Source organism: Nannospalax galili, unplaced genomic scaffold (assembly GCF_000622305.1).
Source record: "Nannospalax galili isolate Female #2095 unplaced genomic scaffold, S.galili_v1.0 scaffold686, whole genome shotgun sequence".
Classification (NCBI taxonomy): Eukaryota; Metazoa; Chordata; class Mammalia; order Rodentia; family Spalacidae; genus Nannospalax; species Nannospalax galili.
The window spans coordinates 989863-1017337 of record NW_008355472.1 but is presented as its reverse complement, the minus strand read 5'-3'; the positions used below and the strand labels follow the sequence as shown (position 1 = coordinate 1017337).

Here is a 27475-nt window from a genome sequence, read left to right as displayed (position 1 = left end):
TTCAAGGCCAGCCTGGTCTACATAGTGAGTTCCAGGCCAGCTGTGGCTACAGGGAGACCCTGTCTCAAAACAAAAAAAAAGAATCTCCTAACTGGTCTTTTAAAAAATATTTCTTATTTTTATTTTATGTTTGCTAGCATATGAGTGCAATACCCATGGTGGCCAGAAGAGGGCATTGGATCTCCTGGACTGGGAGTAATGGATGGTTGTTAGCTGCCATGTGAGTGCTGGGAACTGAACCTGTGTCTTCGGCAAGAGCTGCCAATACTCCTAACCACTGAGCCATTTCTTCAGCCACCTAAGTTGTCTTTTGTCCTTTATATTTCTCCCTCCCTTCTTCCTTTCTCCCTCTTCTACCCACCTCAATCAATCCTCTTTACTATATCCAGAGAGATCTTTAAAAATGCCAATCTATCCATCATGTCTGAAACTCTCAACATCTCCCCATAGTCAACAATAAAGTCCCAACTTATAAGCACATATAAGGACCCTCCAAGTTTTGCTCCCAAAACATTTACATGTCTTCTTTCTTGCCAAATCTGGTCTGGAATCTTAGACTTCACCAACACCAAACACAGAGCTGCTTTGACATATCCCCCCAAGACTGCTCTATGTCCATGCCATTGCTCAGCCTGCCCTTGGTGCCTGGACAGGCCCTCCCTTGCCTGAGGCTTCATTTTTTTTCTCTAAAGTACTTCCTGGACCTTTCTCTCTGCAGGCTAGATTGAGTCCCTTTTTCTGAAAATTCTTACCAAACTATAGCTGGATGTAGTAGCATACACCTATAATCCCAGCTACTTAGGAGCCTGAAATAGAAGGATTGTGAACTGGAGACCAGCTGAGGCAACAGAGTGAGACTGTCTTATAAAAGAAAAATCACATTTCTATTTTTCTTACTCATTCCTCAATTTGCATCAATTAGCATCAATGATGATTAAGATGATTAAGATTTGAGTCCCTACATTATGATTTTCTTTGTCCTCAAATGGCCCAGAAAGAAGCTCTTGCTTGGGCTTTCCCCACCCATACCTAGTCTCTGAAGTTTTCCTTAATATCTAGTTACTAATCCTTCTAACTAATGCCTTGGGTCTGGTCAAGACAGACCAATCAGCTAATGATCTGGTAACTCAACTTCCAGTGTAGAAAACGCATGGACTTTACAGATTCAGAAATAGGGTCTAATCCCAATTTTTTCACTTCAAACTGGGAATTCAAAAGTTAGCTTTACTCTCTGAGCACCTGAGATTTTACTCTCTGAGTACCTAATAATAAAAATCAACTAATATTGCTTATTATGTATCAAGTATTTATGCCAAGCCCTTTATCTTACTATCATTTAATCATCACACCACCTTCATGACATAGGCTCTACTACTATCTTTACTGCACAGATGAGGAAAACAGCTAAAGAAGCAAATTTATAGCCTGGGCCACATAGCAAGTTTAAGGCCAGCCTGAGCTACATAGCAGGATCCTGTCTTTAAGACGAAAATAGAGAGTGAGAGTGAGAGTGACACTAACTTGTCCAGGTGTCACTGCCATCATGGGCTGGGTAACTCAACATTAGCTTTCAACTCCTTTTGCCCTTCCTTGCCTGTCTTTACTACTGATGCAAAAATACACATTTTCCAGCCTTTCTAACACCCAGGAGGAGTCATGTAGCCTAGTTCTGATCAACAGCACATACAAAGACACCTGCTAGGGGAATTTTGGCAGTCTTTGCTTTCCTAATAAACACATTATTGGTAATTCCTTATACTCATTTTGTCTTTTTTGAGACCAGGTCTCTCAGTAGCCTCAGCTGGTCTAGAACTCACTAAGTAGACCAGGCTGGCCTTGAACTCACAGAGATCCACCTGCCTATGCCTCCAGAGTGCTGGGATTAAAGGTGTGCACCAGCATACCTGATTGGGTTATACTCTTTTTTCTTTAATTTATTTTTTCTTTTCTTTTATGTGTATGCATGTATTGCCTGCATGTAAGTAAGTGCACTCATGTCATGCAATGCCCAAGGAGGTCAGAAGAGGCTGTCGGATCCCCTGGAACTGGAGTTATGGAAGTTGTTAGCTGCCATGTGGGTGCTGGGATTTGAATCCAGGAACCCGGGTCTTCTGCAAGAACAACTAGTGTTCTTAACCGCTGAGCTATCTCTCCAGTCCCCTACTCCTTTAAAAAAAAACCAAAAAAACACTTTGATCACAGAAACACATGACACCTAGAGCTAGTACAGGCATCTTAGATCACCTACAGGATTTTGGGGGGGGGGGCATGCTGGGGATCAAACCCAGGGCCTTGCACATGCTAGACAAGCCCTTTCCCTTGTACTTGCCTATACTAAATACTACTACGCAAGATTTCCAGGATTATCTTCTGGTATTTAACAGACACAATGACCAAATGATGGAGCTGAGATTCACTTCACCCCTAGGCCATCTTAACTACATGGTACATAAGACACACTTGGCACTGGACTTGGTAGGGAATGAAAACACTTATGATTAAAAATGACTATAATAATATTAGACACTCAGCCTGCTTCTTCAACACCCCAAGCCTCTGGAAACTCGGGACTGTCAGTTGCCTGAATCACTAAGGCGCTACTGAGGTACTGTGTTCCCCTCTCCCGCCTAGACATTATGCACAGACCTCTTGTCTGAATTTCAGTTCATTCTCTCAGCTTAGCGTCCAAGAGAAAGAGAAGTTCTGTAGTCCTGTCTTTGCTTTCTGTCCACCCTACGCATATCACAGTACCTTCCCTTCCCAGGCTTCTAGGCCTCCTGCCATACAGATGAAAGACAACAGAGTTCTCACCACAAACTTACAATTTGAATAGTGGAGGCCAAAACTTCTCTCTAGCAAACAGAGGCTGTTGGAGGCAACATGAAATATAGTTTTGTAGCTTAAACAAGACCAAGGACTATTGATTTTCCTGCCTCTTCTGCTGAGAGCAGTAATAGCAAAAATCTGATTTAGACACTTAAATTCAAGTACCTTCCTCACCAGCTGAGCAATTTTAAAGTAATCACACTTTGACCTTATGCAGTAAGAATCCTTTTTGACCTTACACAATAAGAATCTTTTAAAGGTAATTTGGGGGGCCGATTACTTAGTTTTCCAAAATGTGCAAGGAAAAAGAATGGTTAGCTACCCTATTGGAAGAGCAGCTTCCATTAGTTCAGGGTTTGGGGCCACCTGCTCCATCTGTCTGAGAAAGGGTAGTTCACCCCTCTTGTGCTGCTTCTAAAGCTGTTTTAATGCAAAGGAATATTTATGATGGGCAGATTACTAGAAAAGTTCATGGAATTGGAAAAGAGAGAAAGTATTATTATTACTATGATTGGTTTTTTTTGTTTGTTTGTTTGTTTTTTTTTGGTCTTTATCAGACAGGGTCTCCCTGTAGCCCTAACTGGCCTGGAACTCACTATGTAGACCAGGCTGGCCTTGAACTCACAGAGATCTGCCTGCCTCTGCCTCCTGAGTGCTGGGATTAAAGGCACGTGCTGCCACACCCAGTGACAAACTATTATTATTTACTAAATTGTAGATATGTGTCAAAAACATTTACAGAGTTGTGAAAAACAGAATTTTCTGGGAACCATCTCCAGAGCTTTAATTCAGTAATTCTGGGGTGGATCTCAAGAATATGTATTTCTAACAAGTTCCTAGGCTCAGAGATGATAGAAAACCACTGCTATAAACCACAAATTAGTTGGAGACTGAATACCTACAATTGGGCACCACTAGATCTTGGAAAATTCTCTCCGTCTCTAAGAGGTTCAGTATATTTACCTCATTTTACCACCCAACAATTTTTCTGGTAGCAAAACCCAAACAACACACATCTCCTTCCAACCTGAAAGCCAATAGTACTTAGTTTATGTACTGTTTTTTTCCTTAAGAATTAGAGAGATTCTGGGGGCTGGAGAGATGGCTCATTGGTTAAGTACACTGGTTGTTCTTGCTGAAGAACTGGGTTGGAATCCCAGCACCCACATGGTAGCTAACAACTGTCCGCAACTCCAATTCCAGGGGATCCAATGGCCTCTTCTGTCCTCGTGGGCACTGCATGACACGGGTGCACTTACCTACATGCAGGCAATACACTCATACACATAAAATAAAAATAATAAATAAAATATTAAGAAAAAAAGAATTATAGAGATTCTAAATGTTCAGGACAATGGGAAATGCCTATAGTTTCTCATGGGGCAAAGTTTCTCTTTAAAAAGATGCTGTAAGGGCCAGGGAGATGGCTCAGTGGGTAAAGTACTTGCTGTATAAACATAAGGACAGTTTGTTTGGGTTGCAAGCATCCATATAAAAGCCAAGTTTGGCAGTGTACATATGTAACCTCACAGCCACAAGGACAGAGAGGTACAGAACCTAGGGTTCAATGGTCAGCCACTCTAGCTGAAACTCTTGTTAGAAAAAATAAGATAGAGAGCAACAGAGAAAAACAATGCTGCTTTCTGGCTTCCACAAACATACACACAGGTGCAAACACCTGCACATATACCTACCACCACCAAAAAAAGATGCTTTAAGCCAAGTATGGTGGCTCACAACTGTTAATTCCAGCACTGAGCTCCGTGTCTCAAAAATAAGGTAGAGGGCAACTGAAGAAGGCGCCCAAGAAATGCATGCACATTCACTACATACACATATCCACAAAAATTTAAGAAATCAAAACAAGGGCTGAAGAGATGGCTCAGCGGTTAAGAACACTGACTGTTCTTGCAGAAGACGCAGGTTCTAATCCCAGCACCCACATGGCAGCTAACAACTGTAATTCCAGTTCCAGGGGATCCAACAGCCTCTTCTGACCTCCGCGGACATTGCATGACATGGGTGTACTTACATACATGCAGGCATAACACTCATGCACATAAAAATGAAAATAAATAAAACAGAAAAAACACCAAAACAAAACTGTGTTTTCTACAACATATCTATGCTAGCTAAAGTAAGAAACATGTTAATTGAGACTATGCTAGAGACAGAGGGGGACTCAAGCATAAACTAGACAATTCTGAGAGTCTTTCCATGGTAGCTTTGGAGCTATAAGTAGTTTCCATGAATTGAGATACTAATTCCTTAAGTTAATCTTGGAGCGAAGGGAAAGAATATGGGTCACAGGAGCTCCTGGAGACCTTTGTCTGTTAATCTAGCATTCCCTACACACATGTATTTTCTGGCCTTGCCTGGGGCCTCAGCCTATAAAAGCACCTAACTTTCAGGACTAGAACAGATGGAAGCACTGGCTTATGGCTTAATGTGAATAACTCCTCTATTCCAAACTCTGAGGTCTATTTGCCAGACACTTATGGACCTCAATCATTCATTTATTCATTCAAGCAACATATACTCACTGAGAGCTCAGTGGTCAAGAACATGCAGCATCCCAATTCAAGTATTTGTTGGTTTCATGACAGGGATGAGACTTCTCACCTTCGTTGACTTGTACTTTAAACTATTACAACTATTAAAATGGGGCTAATAAAGGTATGGTGATACATGCTTGGGAAAAATATTAAGTAAAATGATAACACGGCTTCAAATTGGCTTTCATAATCCCTATTAACAATATGCTAGTGGGCATATGAAAACATTGAATAAATATAGGGCACCTTCCTAGGGTGTTAATTTTATCAAATGGTTTATAACTGCAAATAATTATTGTATAGTAGACAAGTAGGCATGGTGATACATTCCCGTAATTGCAGCACTGGGAAGCTGACAGGAGAATCACAAATTTGAATGCAGTCTGTGCTATATAGTCAGAAATTGTCTCCAAAAAGTGAAAAAATAAAATAAAACAAGTTTAACTATATAATGGAACCCTAAAGCAAAAATTCATATGAATTTTGAAGGTAAGACACTATAGCCATGGACTACAGATTCCCTCATCAACCCAGAGACAAATTCATTCTCCTGTCAGGATACTTTGGTAGAAAAGTTTCCAAAACATTTCATAATGGATACAAATAACAACCCTTATCATTAATCACGGATTACTGTTTTTATTAACCTATCCACTGGAGAAACTTACTCTGTGGGGTTTTGGATAAAATTAAGAGGTCTTCTATACAAAGATAGCCCTTTTCCCAAGCTCTGGACCTTTCCAGTTGCTGCCCAAAAGTCCTCTGATTCCATGCTGAGAAGCAGGCCAATTCTGCTTCCAAATGCTGGGAAATCTCTTGAAAAACACAACAAAGGAACATTTCAGCTAGTAAAGTTGCTAATCTCAATCACCTCCTGGCCTTGCCTGTGCAAACACCTAACCTCCAGGATTAGAACACATCAGTCCAATCATCACCCAGCTCCATCGGTGACTAGCTCTGTCTCATGAAAAAATCCCTCATAAATGAATCATCTCCTGAAGTCTCGCAAACAAGGGACAGGGAGGAATTATTATTGCTACCTTTACAGGGAAGCAAATTTAGGACTTTGAAAATAAAATAATTTGCTCAGGTTTTTAGAGACAAAGCCAGGCAGACTTCAGGTCTTCTGACTTGAAGTTTAGGCTCTCCTTTTCTACATAAGAAGTCATTCTAATGAGAATATGTAGCACAAACAATTCAAGCCCTTTGTTAATATCCTACTGACTTGTGGTTGTTACTAAAGGCCACAAAAATATATTAATATTGACATAAGCAACAGAAAACCAAAGTAAATTGCATAAGCTTAATCAGCAGGAAAAAAGAGGTCACTTACTGGTGGTGGCCATAGAATTATCTGATATTTTTCATTTGTTCGTTATTTGCGGGGATTTTTGAGACACTCTTGCTATACAGCCCAGATTGACTTCAAACTTTGAATCCTGCTGTGTCAGTATTCCCAGGGCTGTAATTAGAGGTATGCACCACCATGCCCAGTGTATACCCCGACCTTTCTTAGGAGGATACTTGTGAAAGGATTTCCTTCTTTTTTTTTTTTTTATTTTTTGTGTGTATGTGTGTGAGAGATGTGCATATGTGGAGGCCAAAGGAGGATGCTGTATCCTGTTCTATCACTCTCCACCTTGTTCCTTGCTCCCTTCAGACAGGGCATCTCACTGAACCTGAAGCTAGGCTGGCAGCCAGCAAGTCCCAGAGATTCTCCTGTATCACACCTACCCCATGTACCCAGTTGCACATAGCCATGCCTTGCTTTTACATGGATACTGGAGATTCTAACTCAGTGTTGCCCACTGAGCCATCTCTCCAGCTCTAGTGAAGAAGTTTTCATGGTTCGCCATTGATCTTGCTTAAAAACAACATCTAGACGGACCCAGTTGCTGTAGATACTATATATTTGAGTGATAGAACATGGAAAAATCAAGCTGGTATTGACCTAGAAAATTCATCCTTACTGGCTCACTTTCATAGTGCTGAAAGGTGCTATGTACACTATTGGGGGAGAAAAATCATCAGCAGTGTTACTCAGCTGTAAACCTGTGAACTACAATAAGACATGCCCACTGGTACAACGGTAGCATGAATGTTATGGAGTAACTAGCCATTCTCTGATTGTATTTACGGCCCATTCCACAAGATGAAACCCATATCTGAAACTGATATAGTAGCCAAGAGCCTACAGACAGGTTGTAGACCCTGGGGAGCACCTACTATTATTATTCTGCTAAAAGAACACAGTATTAAACCAACTCCTAATGACTTAGTGTTATACCCATAGATTAATGCATTTCTCAATACCCATTAGAGAAATTTTTTTAGGCAGTAGAAGACAATAGTAGTCCACAACTGATCAAGGTATAGAAATTAGAAGACTGCAGAATGCTCAGCACTAATTAGGACACACTCTCTTCCCAAGGCTGAGAGATCACTGTGGAAGAGAGAGCAGAAAGATTATAAGAGCCAGAGGCAGTGGTTGTGACATCATGCATATGAACTCCACAAGCTCATGCCAGACAATATTCCATCATGAAGAGGGGAGGTGGGCATGATGTCCTACCCCTAGCTAAAGAGTTTTGGCAATTGATGGCTGATAGGAGAGGGAGAGTCAGTTTTCTTTGACTGTACCTCTAGTTTCGATAGACAGACAGACAGACAGACAGACAGACAGAAAGAAATCCCAGGGGGGAAAGGGATGGTTTATTGGTTAAAAGCACCGGCTGCTCTTGCTGAGGACCCAGGTTCAGTTCCCAGCACTCATATGGTAGCTGACAACTTGTCCATACCTCCTATTTCAGGGGATCCAAGACCCTCTTCTGGCCTCTGAGGTCACTGCACACTTAGTAAATTTATATACACAGAGGCAAAAGCCTCATTATACATAAAATAAAAAAGAAAAATCCCATAAGGAAATCTGTTATTTTATAAGCTAAGTTTAAAAATTAATCAAATTAAAATTTAAAAAAGACTAAAATACAAATTTATTTTAAAATTTTTTTAATGATTTTTAAAAATTGAGTATTATTTTGTGTGTGTGTGTGTGTGTGTGTGTGTGTGCGTGTATGTCTGTATATGGGCATTGGGGGGGTTATGTATATGCCATGGCTTGTGTGTGGAGGTCAGAAGACAATTTTGTGGAGTTGCTTCTTTTCAAACACTTTTATGTGGATTTCAGGGATCCAACTCAGGTTGTCAAGCTTGCTTTGGAAGTGCCTTGACCTGCTAAGATGTCTGGCTGGCTCCTTTTTTGAGACAGATTCCAGCCCCTGCTGGCCTCAAACTCCCTATGTAGCCAAGGATGACCCTGAACTTCTGATCCTCCTGCCTCATCTATTCACAGGGATTACAGGAAAGTACTAGGATTACAGGCATATACTACTACATCCAGTTTATATGGTGTTTGGTGGGGGAGTTTAAATACAGAGCTTTAAGAATACTAAGTAAGCTGGGCATGGTGGCACACTCCTTTAATTACAGCACTTGGGAGACAGAGGCTGGCGGATCTCTGTGAGTTCTAGGCCAGCCTGGTCTACATAGTGAGTTCCAGGACAGCTGGGGCTACAAGGAGACTGTCTCAAAAAGAAAGAAAGATTACCATGAGAATTGGAGACAATGCTTACAAATTGCCTTGGAACCCAAATGATAGCTACTAATGGTAGTTTATCACACTAACAATTAATAGAGACACTAATGAAAACTAAAAATAAGAATAATTTTCAAATTTGATTATTTTTGTTTGTTTTTTATTGCATTTTATTTATTAAGTGGGTAGGGGTGGGAGAGTGTAAGATGCACATGACAGGAAGCAGAAGTCAGAGGCCAACATGCAGGAGTTAGTTCTCTCCCCCTATCGTGTGGGGGCAGAACTCAGGTAGCCAATAAGTAACTAACTGTCCACTGTTCTCAGGACTCCTATGCTCAAGGAGCTCACAGTTTAGAAAGACATCAAAATAACCAAACAACTCCTACAGATAAAAGGAAATCAAAAAAGCAGGCCAGTGTGATGGTTCAGCAGGTGAAAGTGTTTGCAGTACAAGCCTGAGTTCAATCCCCAGAACCCAGGGTAGGAGAGAACTAACTCCAGAAAGCTGTCTCTGCCTTCCACACATGCACAGTGACACACTTGAGCCTGCTCTCACATACCTTACACACATATATAATACTAATAAATAAAAACTAAAATAAGAAAGGATTGAAGGATTATGGACAGGAGAATAATAGACAAAGAGCACTAATACTTCTTTCGCTGGGGGAATAAATTGTTCTTGTCCACATCCCAACCTACTGGGGTGAAAAATCATTCTGTGATCCAAGAAATACAGTCGCAGGCAAAAGCAGCATAGTATAGTATTCATGCTTCTTGCCCAGACAAAGTCTAGTCCACCTGCTTTCTATCATCACAGAGGATCAGAGATAGATACACTCATTGTTTATATTAATTCCAGAATTCAGAGGGGGCTTTCTCTAACACCTGGGTGGAATGCAAAGACAATCAGAATTGGATTTGGAGTCCTGTATCATAAACCTTTATCTTGGCTTTGTCATTTACTCTAGTATGACCATGTACACAATTTTTTTTTTCTTTTTTTGAGACATGGTCTCCCAGAAGCTACAGCTGGCTTGGAACTCACTATGTAGACTGGGATGGCCTCCATCTCACAAAGACCTGCCTGCCTCTGCCTCCCAAGTGCTGGGATTAAATGCCCATGTACACATCATTAATGCTTCTGAGTTTTTCTTCATCTGTAAAGTAGGTATTTGAACAGAAATTTCTTTTTTCTTTTTTTTGGTCTTTTTGAGACAGGGTCTCCCTGTAGCCCCAGCTGGCGTGGAACTCGCTAAGCAGACCAGGCTGATCGAAAACTCACAGAGATCTGCCTGCCTCTGCCTCCCAAGTGCTGGGATTAAAGGCATGCACCACCACGCCCGGTGTTCAACAGAAATTTCTATCTCACCATAATACTATAAATAAGATCAGAAGTGGTGGTTTTCATTTGTAAAGTTGTATATTTCTTATATATCATTATGTGGGATTGTGTGGCCCCTTGTTCCTATGCTTCAAAGAAAAATCTGTCTTAGGAAAGTGGAATTTTGTTTTTAAAAGTTATGTTTAGGGGGCTTAAGAGTTGGCACACTGGTTAAGAGCACTGGCTGCTCTTAGAGAGGAACCAGGTTCGATTCCCAGCACCCACATGGCGGCTAACAAGTATCTGTAACTCCAAGTGTCTGTAACTCCAATCTGATGTCCTCTTCTGACCTCCATAGGCACTTCACAACATGGGTGTACTTTCATACATTCAGGCAATACACTCATATACATAAGAAATAAAAATAATAAATAAAATATATATCTTAAGTTATGTTTGGTAGCTCGCAAGATGGCTCACTGGGTAGAGGTTGCAGTCCACTTTTGATCTCCAGGACCTGCATGGAAGGAGAGAATTCACAAGCTGTTCTCTTACCTCCACTATATGCTGTGGCAGATGTGTGCACGCGCGCGTGCGCACGCGCGCACACACACACACACACAAAATGTGAAAATACATACATACATACATACTTGCATAAATTCGTGCTTTTTTGTTTTTGTTTTTTTAATTAAGTTTAGGTCAGGAGTGGTGCACATGCCTTTAATCTCAGCAGGCAGAGCCAGGTAAATAAATCTCTGTGAATTCCAGGCCAGCCAAGGCTACATAAATAAACATATAAACAAATAAATAAGAAAATAAATAACTTCTAAGTTTGGTTCTGTTAGCAAAGAAGCTGTGGCTCAAAGCAAGGTGGTACAGGGATGACTGCAAAAGTAATACAGGAGTCTTGAACTGTCAGACTTTGGTTACATGTTGTTCTGTAGAAAAATATATGCTCTAAATCAGGCAGACAAGGGAAAGGATCCCCCTTTGCTTCCTTTGAGAATCTCTGCTGTCTGTATATGATTCATAAGCAGAAAAATCTTCCTATTCCATCTGGTCTATCCAGGAGTTACTTAGTCAAAAGCATCATCCAAATGAAATGCTCAGTACCTACAAAGCCTGGACAACTAGGACAATCCCTCCACACTGGTATCTTGTCCTGGACTCTCCTGCCTATCACAGACAAGAACAGCTGCATCATGACAGTCTCCTCATGATCTCATTCGCTCAGATTCACGTCTCCTTCCCTTTTTTCTTCCCTCTTTCCCTTTGTCTTTTAAACTTTATGGAGAGCCTACTCTACACTACTCTCTCTGCTAGCTGCTGAGGACATAACAACAAAACAATGGTTAGCAATTCTTTAGTACCTAATAAGAGTCTTTACCACGTTTCAGATGCTTTACACCCATTACGTTACTCAAAGCATTTTTGAGACAGGTAGATCACTATCATTGAGGATTGTTTTAGACCAATCACAACCTTGCCTTTTAACAATAATCGCAGCAGTCTTTTCATCAGTGAAAGTACTCCCCTACTGGTCAATGTGGAGATGGTTGCAAGGTCATCTTAAGTTTGTCCAGGCTCATGTTAACAAAAAGCCTGGGGCAAACTGTCTCAAACTACCCTGGCTGAGGATGCACCTTCAGGAGCTGGGACAGTCAGGTGCCATCTTTGTGTAGTTGTCTCAAGATATCCATGGAGTGTTCCAGAAGTCCTGGTGCTGGCATAAGGGTGGTCAGCTGGCTATTAGACTGATAGTCCTTTTGTTCAAGGCAGCCAGAACAGCAGAAAGAGTACAAAAGCTGCAAATTAGAGGCTCAGACTGCCCATCCTCAACATCTTTGTTTATATACACAGGAAATTGAACATCCGAAAGAGTACTTACAAATATAAATTCAAAGAACTTGTAATTATACTAACAGTGACTTAACAATGCAACATGCTTAATGTCTGCCCTACAAAGAAAGGTGGGTCTGCCTTACCTGTTCCAATTTTTATCTTGCAAAACTGAAACTCTGTTTCCATTAAACAGCAACTTCCCATTCTCCTATTCCTTTGCAATTATCATTCTGCCATCTCTGTGTGAATATAACTACTCTAGATACCTCATGTTAAATGAAATCATACAATTTTTTTTTTTGATCTTTTCTTGAGACAGGGTTTTCCTGCAGCCCCAGCTGTCCTGGAACTTACTATGTAGACCAGGCCTGCTGACCTTGAACTCACAGAGATTCGCCTGCCTCTGCCTCCCAGTGCTGGGACTAAAGGCATGTGCCACCACACCCGGCCTGAAATCATACAATTTTTAATCCTTTTCTACTGACTTATTTTACTTTCCTGGTATCCTCAATGTTTCCTTCCTGCTTAAGACTGATTAATATTTCATTGGGTCCATAAATATCATATTTTAGCCAGATGCAGTAGTATATACATGTATATATCTATATCCTATCTTTGGGTCAGTTCCTACCTTTGATGCTATGAGGAAAGGAGGTAACAGGCCCAAACAAGTGGCAGAGATTGGTCAAACACTCCTTCGGGGCTATATAAGCAGGCTGCTGAGGTTCACTCAGTGAGCCTGCTGGGAGATACCCTCTTGTGCCACTCCTTTTGGTATTTCAACATTTGGCCCAACAAAAGGATTCTCTCCAATGGTCTTTTCTTGCCTATTTTCAGTAGTGTGAGCTGAGCTGGTAACAGAAAGAGGCAGTGGGGGCCTTAGCACATGACAAAGTAATGTCCATGGACCCACCCGGCAGACCTTACAGTGCTATCACTTACTAGCCCAGTAATGGATGGTCATGCCTGAGCAATCCCAATTGTTCCTAAGTGAACCCCTTGGATGCCCCAGCTTGCAACCAGGTCCAAAACACAGACTCAGAAGTGGACATTGAACTGGTTGTCAATTAGCTATAATAGATGAACACTTTGAGAGTGGGCGAGGGCAGGAAGAAGGGAAGTGTGTGTGAGGGGTACACACAAAAGAGTGGAAAGCTGAGTAAAGAAGGCTAAAAGGCTGGGTGGGCCTGGTGGAGTACACCTTTATCCCCAGCACTGGGAGGCAGAGCCAGACATATAGGTATCTGTGAGTTTGAGGTCTACATAGCAAGTTCCAGGTCAACTAGGGCTACACAGTGTGACCCTATCTCAAAAAAATAAAAAAGGGGCTGGAGAGATGGCTCCGTGGTTAAGAGCACTGGCTTCTCTTGCAGAGGACCCGGATTCAATTTCCAGTACCCACATGATAGCCAACAACTGTCGCTAACTCCAGTTCCAGAGGAATTCAACACCCTCTTCTGACCTGTGGGCATTTGTGACACAGATGTACTTACATACATGCACTCATACACGTAAAATAAAAATAATAAATAAAATATTTTTAAAATAAATAAAAGGAGTCAGAGAAGAGAACCTGTAGGCTCTGGCACCTGGACGAGTTCCAGAGATCTAACTTTTCAGAGCCAAGTATCTCAGAATACATAACATTGGCAGCTACCAAGGGCTAAGAATCATAATACCTGAGGTATATATGGGGGACTAGAACCTCATGAGTTCTTCCCCCATCTATGCTGGAACTTTGGTTGGCCTGATCTCATGCAGGTAATGACAGCTGCTGTGCATTCATGAGCCCCAAAGCCATGCCATGTCCAGAAGACAGCATTTCATAGCATTCTTCCCCCTCCTCAGCTCTTAGCTATTGTTCTTTCCGCCCCTTTTCTGATGGTCTCTGAGCCTTGGTGCCTGTTGGGGGAGGGGGGTTAGGGGGTAGAAGGGTTAGGGGATTTGTAGATAAAAATGTCCCATTTAGGACTGAGCACTCAGTCACTTATTCTCAGCACTTTGACAAATTGTAAGTCTCTACACTGACTGCTTCCCATTGCAAAAAAGATGCTTCTCTGTTAAAGCCAGAACTTAATGAATGACTCAGAAGTCTCTAAAAGAGAAAGGGAGAAAGGCTGGGGGGTTGGAGAGACTGCTCAGCTGTTAAGAGCACTGGCTGCAGAAGTCCTGGGTCTGAATCCCAAAACCCATGTGGCAGCTAACAATGGTCTATAACTCCAGTTTCAGGGGCTCTGACGCCCTCTTCTGTTCTCCATGGGCACTGCATAACACAGGTATACTTACATACATGTAGGCATAACAATCATACACATAGAATAAATAAATCCAGGAAAAAAAAGAAAGGCTGGGAGTGTGATCATTGGTTGGGTGACTGCCTAGCACCCAGAAGACCATCAGTTCAATTCCTGTGCAAGAAACAGAGAGAGAGAGAATATATCAAGGACAGTATTTTCTGATTTCAGGGATTGGGTAGAGGGTGCTATAAACCACAGAATGCTAAAAGCAAAGAGGAACAATACGGGAAGGATGAGGTAATATGCTCAGTTTTAGACATAAGTCTGAGCAATGTATGAAACAATCACAGAGATGTTTGAAAGACAACTAGAATAGACTAGTTTGAAGCTCAGAGGAATAGTTTGCCACACTATGAATCATCAGTCTATAGACAGCAGCTAAGGCTAAAGAAGAAGAGAAACATGAGGGCCCTTGGGCAACACCAACTTTTAGTGGGTGAGCAGAAGAAAATTCTAAAAGGAGGCTGCAATTAAGAACCAGTTAACAAGAAGAAAAGGAAAAACAAACAAAAATACCGCCCCCCCAAATGCAGCGATAAAAGCAAGGAAAGCTTGCTTTAAGGGAGGGGCCAGTGAGATGGTTCAGTGGGGATAAGCACTTGTCACCAAACCTGATGATCTGAGTTCAATTCCTGGGATCCACATGGTGGAAGGAAAGAACCAATTCCCACAAGTGACAGGACAACTGTGACATGTGTGTGCCCACACATACACAGATGAATAAACATTTAAAAAAAATGTGAAAACTTCCCTTTGAACTGTTGGTCAGGAGATTCCAACAGATCCCCGAAGCAATACAGACTATTGCCACTGCCCTTGGCTGCCTCCCAGAACTTAAAGTTAGACCCTTATCTGAAGACACACACACTTTGAACACAGGTCTTAGAGAAATCAAGTTCCTTGAGGACCATGTTTCAGTGCTATATAAGCTGCCAAGGGAGAAAATCAATCAATATTTCCACCCAGCTATAAAGCCTATGAACTATAATAATACCTGACCCAGCAAGATATCCTCAACGGTGCAATAGGAAGGGATTCATGTGTGGTATACAGCCAACTACCAGTAGCTGGGGAGGTCACAGACCCTAGAGGAGAACCTACTATTGCCATTATGTGAAAACAACGTAATTTCAAAATGTTTTTATTTTATGTGTATGAGTGTTTTGCTTGCACATACTTAAGTGTACCATGTGTGTTGCCTGCAGATGTCAGAAGACAGCACTGGATCATCTGAAAGTGGAGTTACAGTTGGGTGTGAGCCACCATGTGAGTACTGGAAACTGAACAGGGGGCCTCTGAAAGAGGAGCCAGTCCTCTCAAAGGCTGAGCCATCACTCAGTCCTCTCACTATATTCTAAATACTTGTCCTTATCCACACATAAATGTAGTTCTCACTCTCCATCAAAGAAGCTTCTTTTTGTAGCAGATAGAGAACATTACAGAGATTCACAACTGGTCAAAATGCAGAGTAAGTGACCTTGAGGTGACTATCCCAAACTGGTACAACTTACACCCAAAAGGCTCAGGAAACATTGCAGAAGAGGCAGCAGCAACATTACAAGAGGCAGAAGACCATGACGTCTGTTGTGAGATAGTGTCTTCTAGATATAACAGGGAAACTGCACTCATGAAATTTCAACAATATGGCTGCCTAAACAAGACCTGCATGACGACAATACCAGTCAACATGTCAACACGTATGGAGGAAATTTTACAAGGCCCTACACTTAGATGAAGAGCTATAGGCAATCAATGAGTACTGAGAGAGGAAAAACTGGTTTTCTTCAGGGACAATACACAATAGGCTATCCAATCCCACGTGGTCAGCCCAAACCCAAAACACATGTACATACGAGCAGACCCAGTACATTGTGTGTGTCACAAACACACACACACACACACACACATAACAATAATAAAGATGAGGCTGGGGCTGAAGAGATGGCTTAAGGTTAAGAGCACTTACTGCTCTTGCAGAGGACTTGGGTTCGATTCCCAGCACCCACATGGGAGCTAACACTTGCCTATAACTCCAGGTCCAGGGGATCCAACGCCCTCTTCTGATCTCTGTGGGCTTTGCACGACATGGATGCACTTAATATGCATGCAGGCAAAACACTCATACACATAAAATAAAAAATAAAAATAATAGAAAAATTTAAAAAATAATGATGAGGTCATGAATTTGAAAGACAATGGTGGGATAGGAAGAGTCAGAAGGGGAAGAGGGAGGGGCTGGAATGTTATAAATACAGTATTCATGTATGAAATTCTCAAAAACAATAAATAAAGGAGACTTTTTTTTTTAAAAAAATAATGAAGTAAATGGGGATGTAGCTCAGGTGATTTGAGTGTTTGCCCCAGGTTCATGTCCCAGAACTGCATAAACCAGGCATAGTGGCACATGCTCTAATCTCAGCATGTGGGAGGTAGAGGCAGGAGGATTGAAAATGCAAGTCATCCTTTACTATATAGTAAGTTTAAAGCCTGAGATACAAGAAATTGTCTCAAAAAATGAAAGAAGGAAGGAAGGAGGGAGGCAGGGAAGGAGGGAAGGAGGGAAAAGAAAAGAGACAAGAATTAAAGAGGAGGAAGGGGGAGTTAAGGGTAACATCAAATTAAGATGAGGACTAAAAGTAGTCCATTATTAAACAATAAGGAGAGGACCCATAACTACAATAGTCCATAAATCCTTGAGCCTCTTCTTCAACTGAGTTGAGAAAGTGAGTGACCTGAGGGTTCTCTTCTGAATAGAGGAAATCGACTTCAACATCAAATGGAGATAGCAATTTCAGGGATTTGAAATTTGACTTTCTGGCTCACCTGAGACCCTAATCACTGTGGTGCCCAAGATACAACCACATACTCCAGAGCAGTGAAACAATTTACTGTGTAACTCAAAGAAAATCTGCGATTAGTTTAAGTTCTGCTATACAGTATGACCTTGAGGAAGCTGAGCCCCATTGTTTCATTTGGTAAATAAGGGCTATCTCCCCAGGGACAATATAAAACCACAAATGAGAAACTTTGGGAAGTTCTTTGTAAAGAATGAGCAAAGAACAAGAGAAATGGCTCAGTCAATGAAGTACTTGGCCTGAAAGCATAAGGACCCACATAAAAACTCAGGGAATAGAGTCACGTATATCTAACCCAACAAAATAGGGCCAGGAGGTGGTAAAGAAGGAGTCTTTATACATATGTCTAGAGTAGGGCTTATCATAAGAAATTCCCACATATACGCCTGTTACAGGATTAACTGCAAAAAATTCCTTGATTGTCATGTTCCAGATAAGCCACTTAGACAAAGACATTTGCCTAGCAACAACTATCTCCACCAATGAGCTTACACAAGCTTCTGTACCAAGTTCCTGTAACTAACTAATGATTTATATCAACCTCCCCCCCCCCATTAAAAGTTTCTCATGCCAGTCATGATGGCACATGCCTTTAATTCCAGCACTTGGGAGGCAAAGGCAGGTGGATCTCTGTGAGTTCAAGGCCAGCCTGGTCTACATAGTGAGTTCTAGGCCAGCTTGGGCTACAGGGAGACCCTGTCTCAAAAAAACAAAAACAAAACAAAACAAAAAAAGACAGGAATTTGAATCCCCAGAACCCATGTACAAATCCAGAGCTCCTATAGTAAGATGGGAGGCAGAGGTAGGAGAATCCCTGGAAGCTGGCAGGCCAACGAACCTGGTGTACACAGTGCAGTGGCAAACAAAGCAACTCTCCTTCAAACAAGGTAGAAGGCAAGAACTGATGGCACTTAGAAGACAGAGGACAGATCACTGAGTTCGAGGTTGGCCTGGTCTACATAGTGAATTACAGGATATCTAGGGCCACAGAGAGACCATCTCAAAAAAAAATAAAAATAAATGAGGTTTGGAACACTTTTCCACTGCTTTCTCAGCTGTTCACTGCCTGTTATGCCTGTGGTCTGCAACATTAACATTTAAGGTATAAAGATAAATGTCAAAAAATAAAAAAAATAAAAATAAAACAAAACAAAAAAACCCACAGAAGACAACCTCTCTTAGCTTACCCTCAGGAGAAATGGAAGGGGCACATATTTTAAGGCAAAACAGCTTGCTAGAACAAAACAAACATAAAATCTGAAATCATAAAGATGTATATTCAAAATTTTCTGTATCTTTTTCTTTTATTCTTTTTTTTTTTTTTCTGGAGCTGAGGACCGAACCCAGGGCCTTGAGCTAAATCCCCAATCCCAATTTTCTGTATCTTTTAGAAGCTACAGATCACTGCCTAAGTTACTTGACCTGAATTAAACTATCACAATTTCTTTATTTGCAAAGAAGAGTGTTAAGAGACTTACAATTAACAGTTATGCCGGGCGTGGTGGCGCACGCCTGTAGTCCCAGCACTTGGGAGACAGAGGCAGGAGGATCTCTCTGAGTTCAAGGCCAGCCTGGTCTACATAGTGAGTTCCAGGACAGCTGGGGCTACAGGGAGACCCTGTCTCAAAAACAAAACAAAACAAAAAAGCAAATTAACAGTTATAAGTAACATGCTTGGTGACTAGCATTTGCTTGCCAATGACAATTAAAAAATATATTTTTTTTGGTCTTTTTGAGACAGGGTCTCTCTGTAGCCTCAGCTGGCCTGGAACTTGCTATGTAGACCAGGCTGGCCTTGATCTCACAGAGATCTGCCTGCCTCCACCTCTGCCTTCTGATACTGGGATTTAATTTTCACCCAGCAACATTAAAATGTTTTAACATAGTCAGGGTTGAAGAGATGGCTTGGTGGTTATAAGCACTGGCTACTCTTGCAGAGGGCCTGGGTTCAGTTCCCAGCACCTACATGGCAGCTAACAATGGTCCATATTTCCAGTTCCAGGGTATGTGATACTTTCTTCTAGCCTCTATAGGCATTGAACACATGGATACAGGAAAAACACTCATACACATAATATATGTTTACTTTAATATACTATATTTAGCATTTGTTTATAAATCATCTCACATGACTCTTCCATTTCCAGTCATATACAAGAAAAGGTAATTTGAAAATATTCCTACTGTTCAAAACCTAGAAAAGCTGGATAAATGATAATACACTCTTATTCTTAGGCAAAGTAGTGATTTTAAGAAGGAAAATAAAATATCCAAGGATCAAAAAGTGAAGAGGCAATAAAAAAGCAGGAAGTTGAAATACTGACCTGTTATTAGGCTAGGGAAGGTGTTTGGGTCCTGACAACCAAGGAAACTGCTTTTTATAGCCACCAGGGGGAGGAGATAAAGATATGGGTTGGAACTCAAATGTCCCTGCTCAAAACTGGGAACTCCTCTAGCACAGCAGTGCACATTTGTAATCTGAGTACTGGAGGGGGGATTAAGAGCTCAAGGTTGCCGGACGTGGTAGAGCACATCTTTAATCCCAGCACTCAGGAGGCAGAGGCAGGCGGATCTCTGTGAGTTCAAGGCCAGCCTGGTCTACATAATGAGTTCTAGGACAGCTGGGGGTACAGGGAGACCCTGTCTCAAAAAGACCAAAAAAAAAAAAAAAAGAGTTCAAGGTCATCCTTGGCTACTAGTCAGTTCAAAGTCAGCCTGGACTACATGAAACCCTGTCCCACAAAACCAAAAGCAAAAATGAAAATAAAAGTGGGGACCTTATGAGTCTTATTGTCAGTCTAAAATATATATACACATTCACACAAAATGAGAACTAAAAGTATAGCAATACAATGGTAAAATCTAAGTTAAAAAAGGAAGTCAGGGCTGGAGAGATGGCTCAGAGGTTAAGACCACTGGCTACTGTTGCAGACCACCTAAGTTTGGTTTCCAGCACCCACATGCTGGCTAATACCCATCTGTAACTCCAGTTCCAGGGGAAATCCAATGCTTTCTTATGACCTCTGCAGGCACTGCATGACATGGGTGCACTTACATACATGCAGGCAATACACTCATACACATAAAATAAAAACAACAGATATAATTTTTTTGTGTGATTAGAAACGCATGGGCAAACATCTTAATGTCAACTGCATTGAAAATGAATTTTTCTGTATGAAGCTGTGTATTTTAATAATGAAATGGAGATCTTTTTTTAAAGGTTAAAACCTCATTCAATTTTATGTCTTAAAGGGTTTATACTGAGTACAATATTGTATAACTGTAATAATTCAATTGTAAACCTAAAAATGTACAGCCAATTTTGAAAGAGATGTAGCTCAGAAAATTGTTATTGAATATGTCAATGCTGTTGTAATGAAATGCTTCTTCTAAGTATGTGGTTATTAAATAAATAATTAACTGGGAAAAAATATTTTTGTTTGTTTTTTGTCTTTTTGAGACAGGGTCTCCTTGTAGCCCCAGCTGTCCTGGAATTCACTATGTAGACCAGGCTGTCCTTGAACTCACAAAGATCGCCGGCCTCTGCCTCCCAAGTGCTGGGATTAAAGGCGTGTGCCACCACGCCCAGCTAAAATATCTTTTTGATAAAGAAAAAGTATGAATTTGAAAGCTTGGCTTGAGTTAAAGGATACATTTATATTATTTGTGTGTGAGTTATAGTACTTGCATGGTCTTAGGCTCTAGCAGAGAAATTAAAATTAATTCTAGGCTGATAATACACACTGACTAGTAGAAACAAACAAAAAATTCCTCCCTCCCTCTACAGTACAAATTATCTCATTTAATTCTCATAGCTATCCTATCTATTAAATATCTATACTATTACCCCAGTTTACAAAAATAAATTGTGTAGGGGAGTTAAACAATTTGTCTAAAGTCATCCAGCTATTATTATTTGACAGAGCTGAACTCAGTGGTCCATTCAAACGAAATGCACAGCCAAATTCTACTATGGGCCAACCAGAGACAAAGTCTGTTCCCTTTGCAACACATGCTGCCTAATCTTTTTTGTGTAAATCAATAAATAGTTGCCACTATTTCCTTCCTTCTCAAGCTTAGCAACTCAGTAAGAATAAAGTAGCCAGAATGGCTGCAAACAGGAAGCCAGAGCTCTGAAGGACTCCTGGGGTTCTGCAAGCCAAAGCAGCCCAGGGGTCTCTGGCAAAGAGCCTGAGCTACTGGGACACCCTCAACTGGGGAGGGAGAAAGCAAAGAGCTCCCTGAGCTATGTATGTCCTGGCTACTGGAATTAATATTAGAATAAACATACAATAGAGTTCAAACAGGAAACATTTATTATTAAGTAGTAAGGACAAGAAAGATATCATAATAAATAAAAACATGTGAAATTGAAAGGGCTAACAGCTACAATCCTGTCATACCAAACTTCCAATATATTTCAGAATGTTACCTGAATGTATATTATTGAGATGTGTTTTACTGATTTAAAAACAAATGGCTGGGATATCCTATGTAGACCAGGCTAGCCTTGAACTCAGAGAGATCTATGTGCCTCTGCCTCCCAAGAAAAAGACTAAAGGATGCATCACTACACCTGGAAAAAAGATTCATTCTTGCCAGGTGGGTGTGATGGTGTACGTCTTTAGTCCCAGCACTCGGGAGGCAGAGACAGGTGGATCTCTGTGAGTTGAAGGCCAGCCTGGTCTACACAGTGAATTTGAGTTCCACAGTGAGTTCCAGGACAGCTGGGGCTACAGAGAGACCCTGTCTCAAAAAAACAAAGAAAAAGAAAACATGATTTATTCTTATTTACTTACATTTTTTTGGTGCTGACCACAGGCCAGGCCCATGACAGGTACTCAGTAAGTGTCACCTTCTTTCCATTCCACTTGTTGACAATTAAACAATTCTTAATGATCAAGAACATCATTGCCAACACTACTAGACATTAAATAGATCTTCTCCAGCTCCCAAACTTTAACAGGGCTTTTGGAACACTATAATATACCAAGCATCACTCAGTGAGTTACTTGGTAACACCCTTGGCTATCATCTCTTAAAATAAGATCCATTCTTGGGTGAGAGGAGGATGAAGGAGGGTACTGGGCCAGGCATGATAGCACAAGCCTTTAATCCTAGCACTTGAGAGGCAGAAGCAGGTGGATCTCTGGGTTCAAGGCCAGCCTAGTCTACATAGTGAGTTCCAGGCCATCTGGTACTACAGAGAGACCCTGTCTCAAAAAGACAAAAAAAAAGAGGGCACTGGAAGTGAAACGACTAAAATTCATTATTTAAATGCATGAAACTGTCAAAGACTCTTCATTGGTTTTTTAAAAAATGATCCATTTTTATACTACTCACCTGTGTAGGCCATGTTCTTAGGGTTGCCGTAAGGAGCCCCAGGCTGCACGGGGCTGTAAACAGGATTCATCGTGGAAGACTGAGGATCCTGCAGAAGACAAAAAAAAAACAAACCAGCATTAATTATTAATTGCTTATTCCCACGGACATTACCTTCTCCTCTAAAGTCTTCAGCTTATGCTCAGAGGGAAGCATCATAGTATAGGAAAAGGGCTAAACAACGTATCTGGGTTAGACACTCCCCGTTTTACAAGTGGAGATATATTAAAAAGCAAAGAACTTGACTAATGCCAACTTGGGCATTTTTGGCTCACAGTTCAATGTTAGCCCCAGTATCCCACAGATAATTCAATCATTAGTGTGGCACTGGCCAAATCACTTTCCCTTACTGCACTTCAATGCTCTGATGTTAAATGAGTTAGTGTAGGATCTTTGAGGTCTTTTCTAATTCTAATGATATTGGTTCATGGGCTGGAAGAATGATGTGCTTCTGCTTTTACTATGAAAGCCTGGGTGCCTGGTAAGGAGAGCCTAGCCTGCTAGAAGGAAGAAAGAGCCAAGTGTCCTGTCTATCCCTTATACCTGCAGAGGATAAGATACCAGTCACTAGCAGCTTTAAAGAAAACAGGAAGAAACTTAAAATTACATTTTATTTATTTTGTGTGTCAGGGAGAGTGTACATATGCCATGGCACATATGTGGAGGTCAGAAAACAACTTGCAGGAGTTGGTTCTCTTCTTCTACCATGTGGTTCCCAGGAATCAAAGTTCCAGTCATCAGGCTAGGCAAGAAGCATCTTTTACCCACTGAGCCATCTTGTTGGCCCAAAAAAGGCGGAATTTATTGCCACTGAACAGAACATCTCAATGCAAAAAAAATGAACACAGCAAAGATTTCTTTCCAAATTTATTCAAGGGAAAGAAATAAAATTGGAAATTTGTGTGCAGTAAGTACCACCTGCACACATGCTCTGTTAATTATCTTAATGAAGGGCATTCTCCACTCTGATTAATGGAAAATCTGTCATTAAGCTTTATTAGCCAGCCAATTTGGCCCACCTTGTTTAAAGAGCCATTTCTGAACCATAGGCTGGCACATATTTGAAAACATGGCTCCAAATATACTATTTACACTTCATAAAAATTGGACAATTCTCTCTTCACTAGGCTTACATGATAGATGGGCAATTTTTTAGGTCATTAACTTCTGTTGCACCTCAGGATAGGAAACAAGTTACATGTTGAAGGCAGGCAGTGAACATCTGGCTTGATGGCAACTGCTCTTCAATTAATTAGTCTGTCCAGGATTCTGGAATGAGAGATGGAGAAAGGCTGGGCTCCCAAGGACAAGATACTAGGACCATCAGACAGGCAAAAAGGAAAATCCCACTGGTCAATTTCAGAATTCAGAGCTTTTACAAATCTACCTAATGTGAAGCCCTGGAAAATCACTTTAACAGGATAACAGGATAAAATCAATATTTGTCTGAAAATTAAAGCTACAACTTGAAGATGTAAGTTAAGGTTTACCGGGGCTGGAGAGAGAGCTGAGTGGTTAACAGTACATACTGCTCTTGCAGAGGACCCAAGTTTGGCTCCCAGCACCCACATCAGGTGAGACTCACAATCACCCATCGTCACTCCAGCTCTAGGGGTATCCAACACCTCTGACCTCCCTAGGCAACTGCACTCACATGCACATACCCACAGAAACATATAGACATACACATAATTAAAAAAAAAGTTTTTTCTTTTTAAAAAGAAGGCACACATCTAGCCAGGTGTGGTGGCGCACGCCTTTGATCCCAGCACTCAGGAGGCAGAGGCAGAGGCAGAGGCAGACGGAATCTCTGTGAGTTCAAAGCCAGCCTGATCTACATAGTGAGTTCCAGGACAGCTGGTGCTACAGGGAGACCCTGTCTCAAAAAGACCAAAAAAAAAAAAAAGAAGGCACATTAACTTCAGCTCAACTCAGGAAAAACCATGTTCATAACCAGAGCTGAGAATTAAGAGAAAACACTGATGTTAAACTTAGCTGCTAAATGTGAAGTAAAATGCAGATGTAAATAACGGTGCATGATGTGAGGACAACACAGAAGACTGCCTGTATTCTCTCCCCGTCTTAGGCCTTTTTTCTTAACCAGTTCTCTGCCTAATAAGCCAAAGGAAGCAAGACTGTTAAAATGCCTAAATGGGTTGAATGTAGTATCCACTAAGAAGCGTGTGTAAAAAAATTAATGGCCATTGCTACAGTAGCAAGAAGTAGAATGTTTAAGAGGTGATCTGGCCATGTGGGATATTCTCTCATGAATGGATTAAATGCTGTTTTCCTGGGAGTAGGTTCCTCATAAAAAGATGAACCTCGGGGGTTGGAGAGATAGCTTAGCTGTTAAGAGCACTGGCTGCTCTTACAGAGGTTTGATTCCCAGCACCCAAATGGTGGTTAACAACCACCGGTAACTCCAATTCCAGGGGATCTGATGCCCTTTTCTGATCTCAGACACTGCACAACACAGGTGCACCTACCTACATGCAGACATAACACTCATACACATAAAATGAAATAATAAATAAAATAAAATTTCAAAAAGAATGAATCTGGTCTCTCTTGCCCTCTCTCCTACCCTTTCTTTTGCCCTTCTGCACTTCTACCACAGGATGGCATAGCAAGAAGGCCCTTGCCATATACCTGCACCTTGTTATTGAACTTCCCATCCTCTAGAACTGTGAGCCAACAAATTTCTCTTCATCATAAATCATCCAGTCTCTGGTATTGTTACAGCAACACGAAACAGACTAAGACAAGTGCTAGGCAGCACAACTGGCCCTGAAAGCATCCGCACACCCTCCTACTGAGAACACATTCTGTGCTGCTGATTGGACAAAACATGAAAGGGTTTTTCATCATCAAAGAAACTCATCAGCTGCAAAATGGATCTCTTGCTGCCCCAAAATGAGAGCAACAGACCAGGAGACCACAGCATGGGCAGCACTTCATAACAGATCCCAATCCCAGTCAATGACAGACAGAAATGATATCTGCCAGGGTCCAAAATTTGGGAAAAGCCAGATGATGCAAGCTTGTAATTCCAGCATGGAAGAAGCTGACCTAGGAGGATTGCTGTGAGTTCCAGGTCAGGCTGGGCTAAAAGAAAAACAAGACTGAGAGCCACTTCAAGAATGACTATATTTAGTTGGGCATGGTAAGGCACACCTTTTAGTCTCAGCACTTGGGAGGCAGAGGCAGGCAGATCTCTGTGAGTTCCAAGCCAGTCTGGTCTCCATAGCGAATCTAGGCCAGCTGGGGCTACAGGGAGATGGTCTCAAATAGACCAAAGGAAAAAAAAAAAAAAAACCCTCTTCCTCCCACAAATATGTTGTTTTGAGAAAAGGAGTAACCCAGGCTGGTCTCAAACTCAAAGCATTTCCGCTTCCCTCCCAAGTGCTGAAATTATGATATTTTTTTCTTAGACATAGGACAAAAAAGGGTATTAATCTCTTCAAAGGCCCTATCTGGCCTAAGTTTGGAAAATTGAGAATTTAAGTTACCAAAAAGAGTTGGTGCCCAATTTAAACACACTGCCTTGAACTTTCTTTTTAATTATTCTTTTTTGCTTCTGTATATGTGTGTATTTGTGTGTGTGTGGGGGGGGTTATACAGGCAGTTGTAAACCACCCAACATGGTGCTAGGAATCAAACTCTGGTCCTCTGGAAGAGCAACAAGTGTTCTTAACCACAGAGTCATCTCTCCAGTCCCTAGACTTTCTTTCTCAACACAACTCCTCTCATATAAGCTTGAGAGAATTGAAATACAGCAGTGTACAACAAAAAATTTGTGTTGGCATTCTAGTTGGAAAGGGGTGGAAGAATTTTTGTTGTTGTTGCTTTCTTGTTTGATTTTTGAGATAGGGTTTCCCTGCAGCCCCAACTGGCCTGAAACTCACTATGTAGTCCAGGTTGGCCTTGTTCTCAGAGATCTGCCTGCCTCTGCCTCCTGAGTGCTGGGACTAAAGGCGTGCACCACCATGCCCAGCTGGAAGAACTTTTTTTTTTGTCTTTTTTTGAGACAGGGTCTCTCTGTAGCCCCAGCTGTCCTGGAACTCACTATGTAGACCAGGCTGGCCTTGAACTCACAAAGATCCATCTGCCTCTGCCTCCTGAGTGCTGGGATCAGAGGCGTGCGCCACCACACCCAGCTGGAAGAACTTTTGTAAATGAAATATATTGTATATCAGATGGTAATCAATGCTATGGAGAAACCAAATAAGGGTTGAATGAGGAATGCCAAGGACAGAAGTTGCAATTTTAAATATGATGGTAAGAGAAAGTGTCACTGGGAGACAGCTGAGCAAAGACCAGAATTATTGAAGGAACAAGCCATGTTGGACTCTGACAAGAAGCTGCCCGAACAGAGATGAGCAAATAAAAACTCCTTGAAGTGGAAGTATGTTTGAGATATAGCTTGGCAGCTAAACTGTCAGGTGGAGAAAATGAAGAAGAGCAGGAAATAGAACCAGATGGGTCATAAGAGAAAAAGAATGCAGGACTTGTAGGTCAAAATGAGGACTTGGGTTTTATTCTAAAGATGATGTGATGTTAATTTGACGTGTCAACTTGACCACATTAAGAAATACCTAGAGGGCTGGAGAGATAGATGGCTCAGTAAGTAAAGTACTTGCCACACAAGTCTGAGGACCTGAGTTTGACCCCTGGAACCCATATAAAAGTAGAAGAGAGGGCTGGAGAGATGGCTCAGCGGTTAAGAGCATTGACTGCTCTTGCAGAGGACCCAGGTTCAATTCCCAGCACCCACATGGCAGCTATGAACCATC

The 27475-nt window shown here is 41.4% G+C and overlaps 1 protein-coding gene across 2 annotated transcripts in view; it reads right to left on the bottom strand.

Annotated features, from left to right (window-relative positions):
• Fam168a (family with sequence similarity 168 member A) overlaps positions 1 to 27475 on the bottom strand; it is a 186721-nt gene that overhangs the window by 46420 nt on the left and 112826 nt on the right. For both annotated transcript variants that reach the window (XM_008852722.3, XM_008852719.3), the window contains exon 2: positions 22644 to 22731. In XM_008852722.3, coding sequence (XP_008850944.1) covers positions 22644 to 22713 — 70 coding nt within the window. In that variant the 5' untranslated portion in view covers positions 22714 to 22731. The remainder of the gene's footprint in view (positions 1 to 22643; positions 22732 to 27475) is intronic.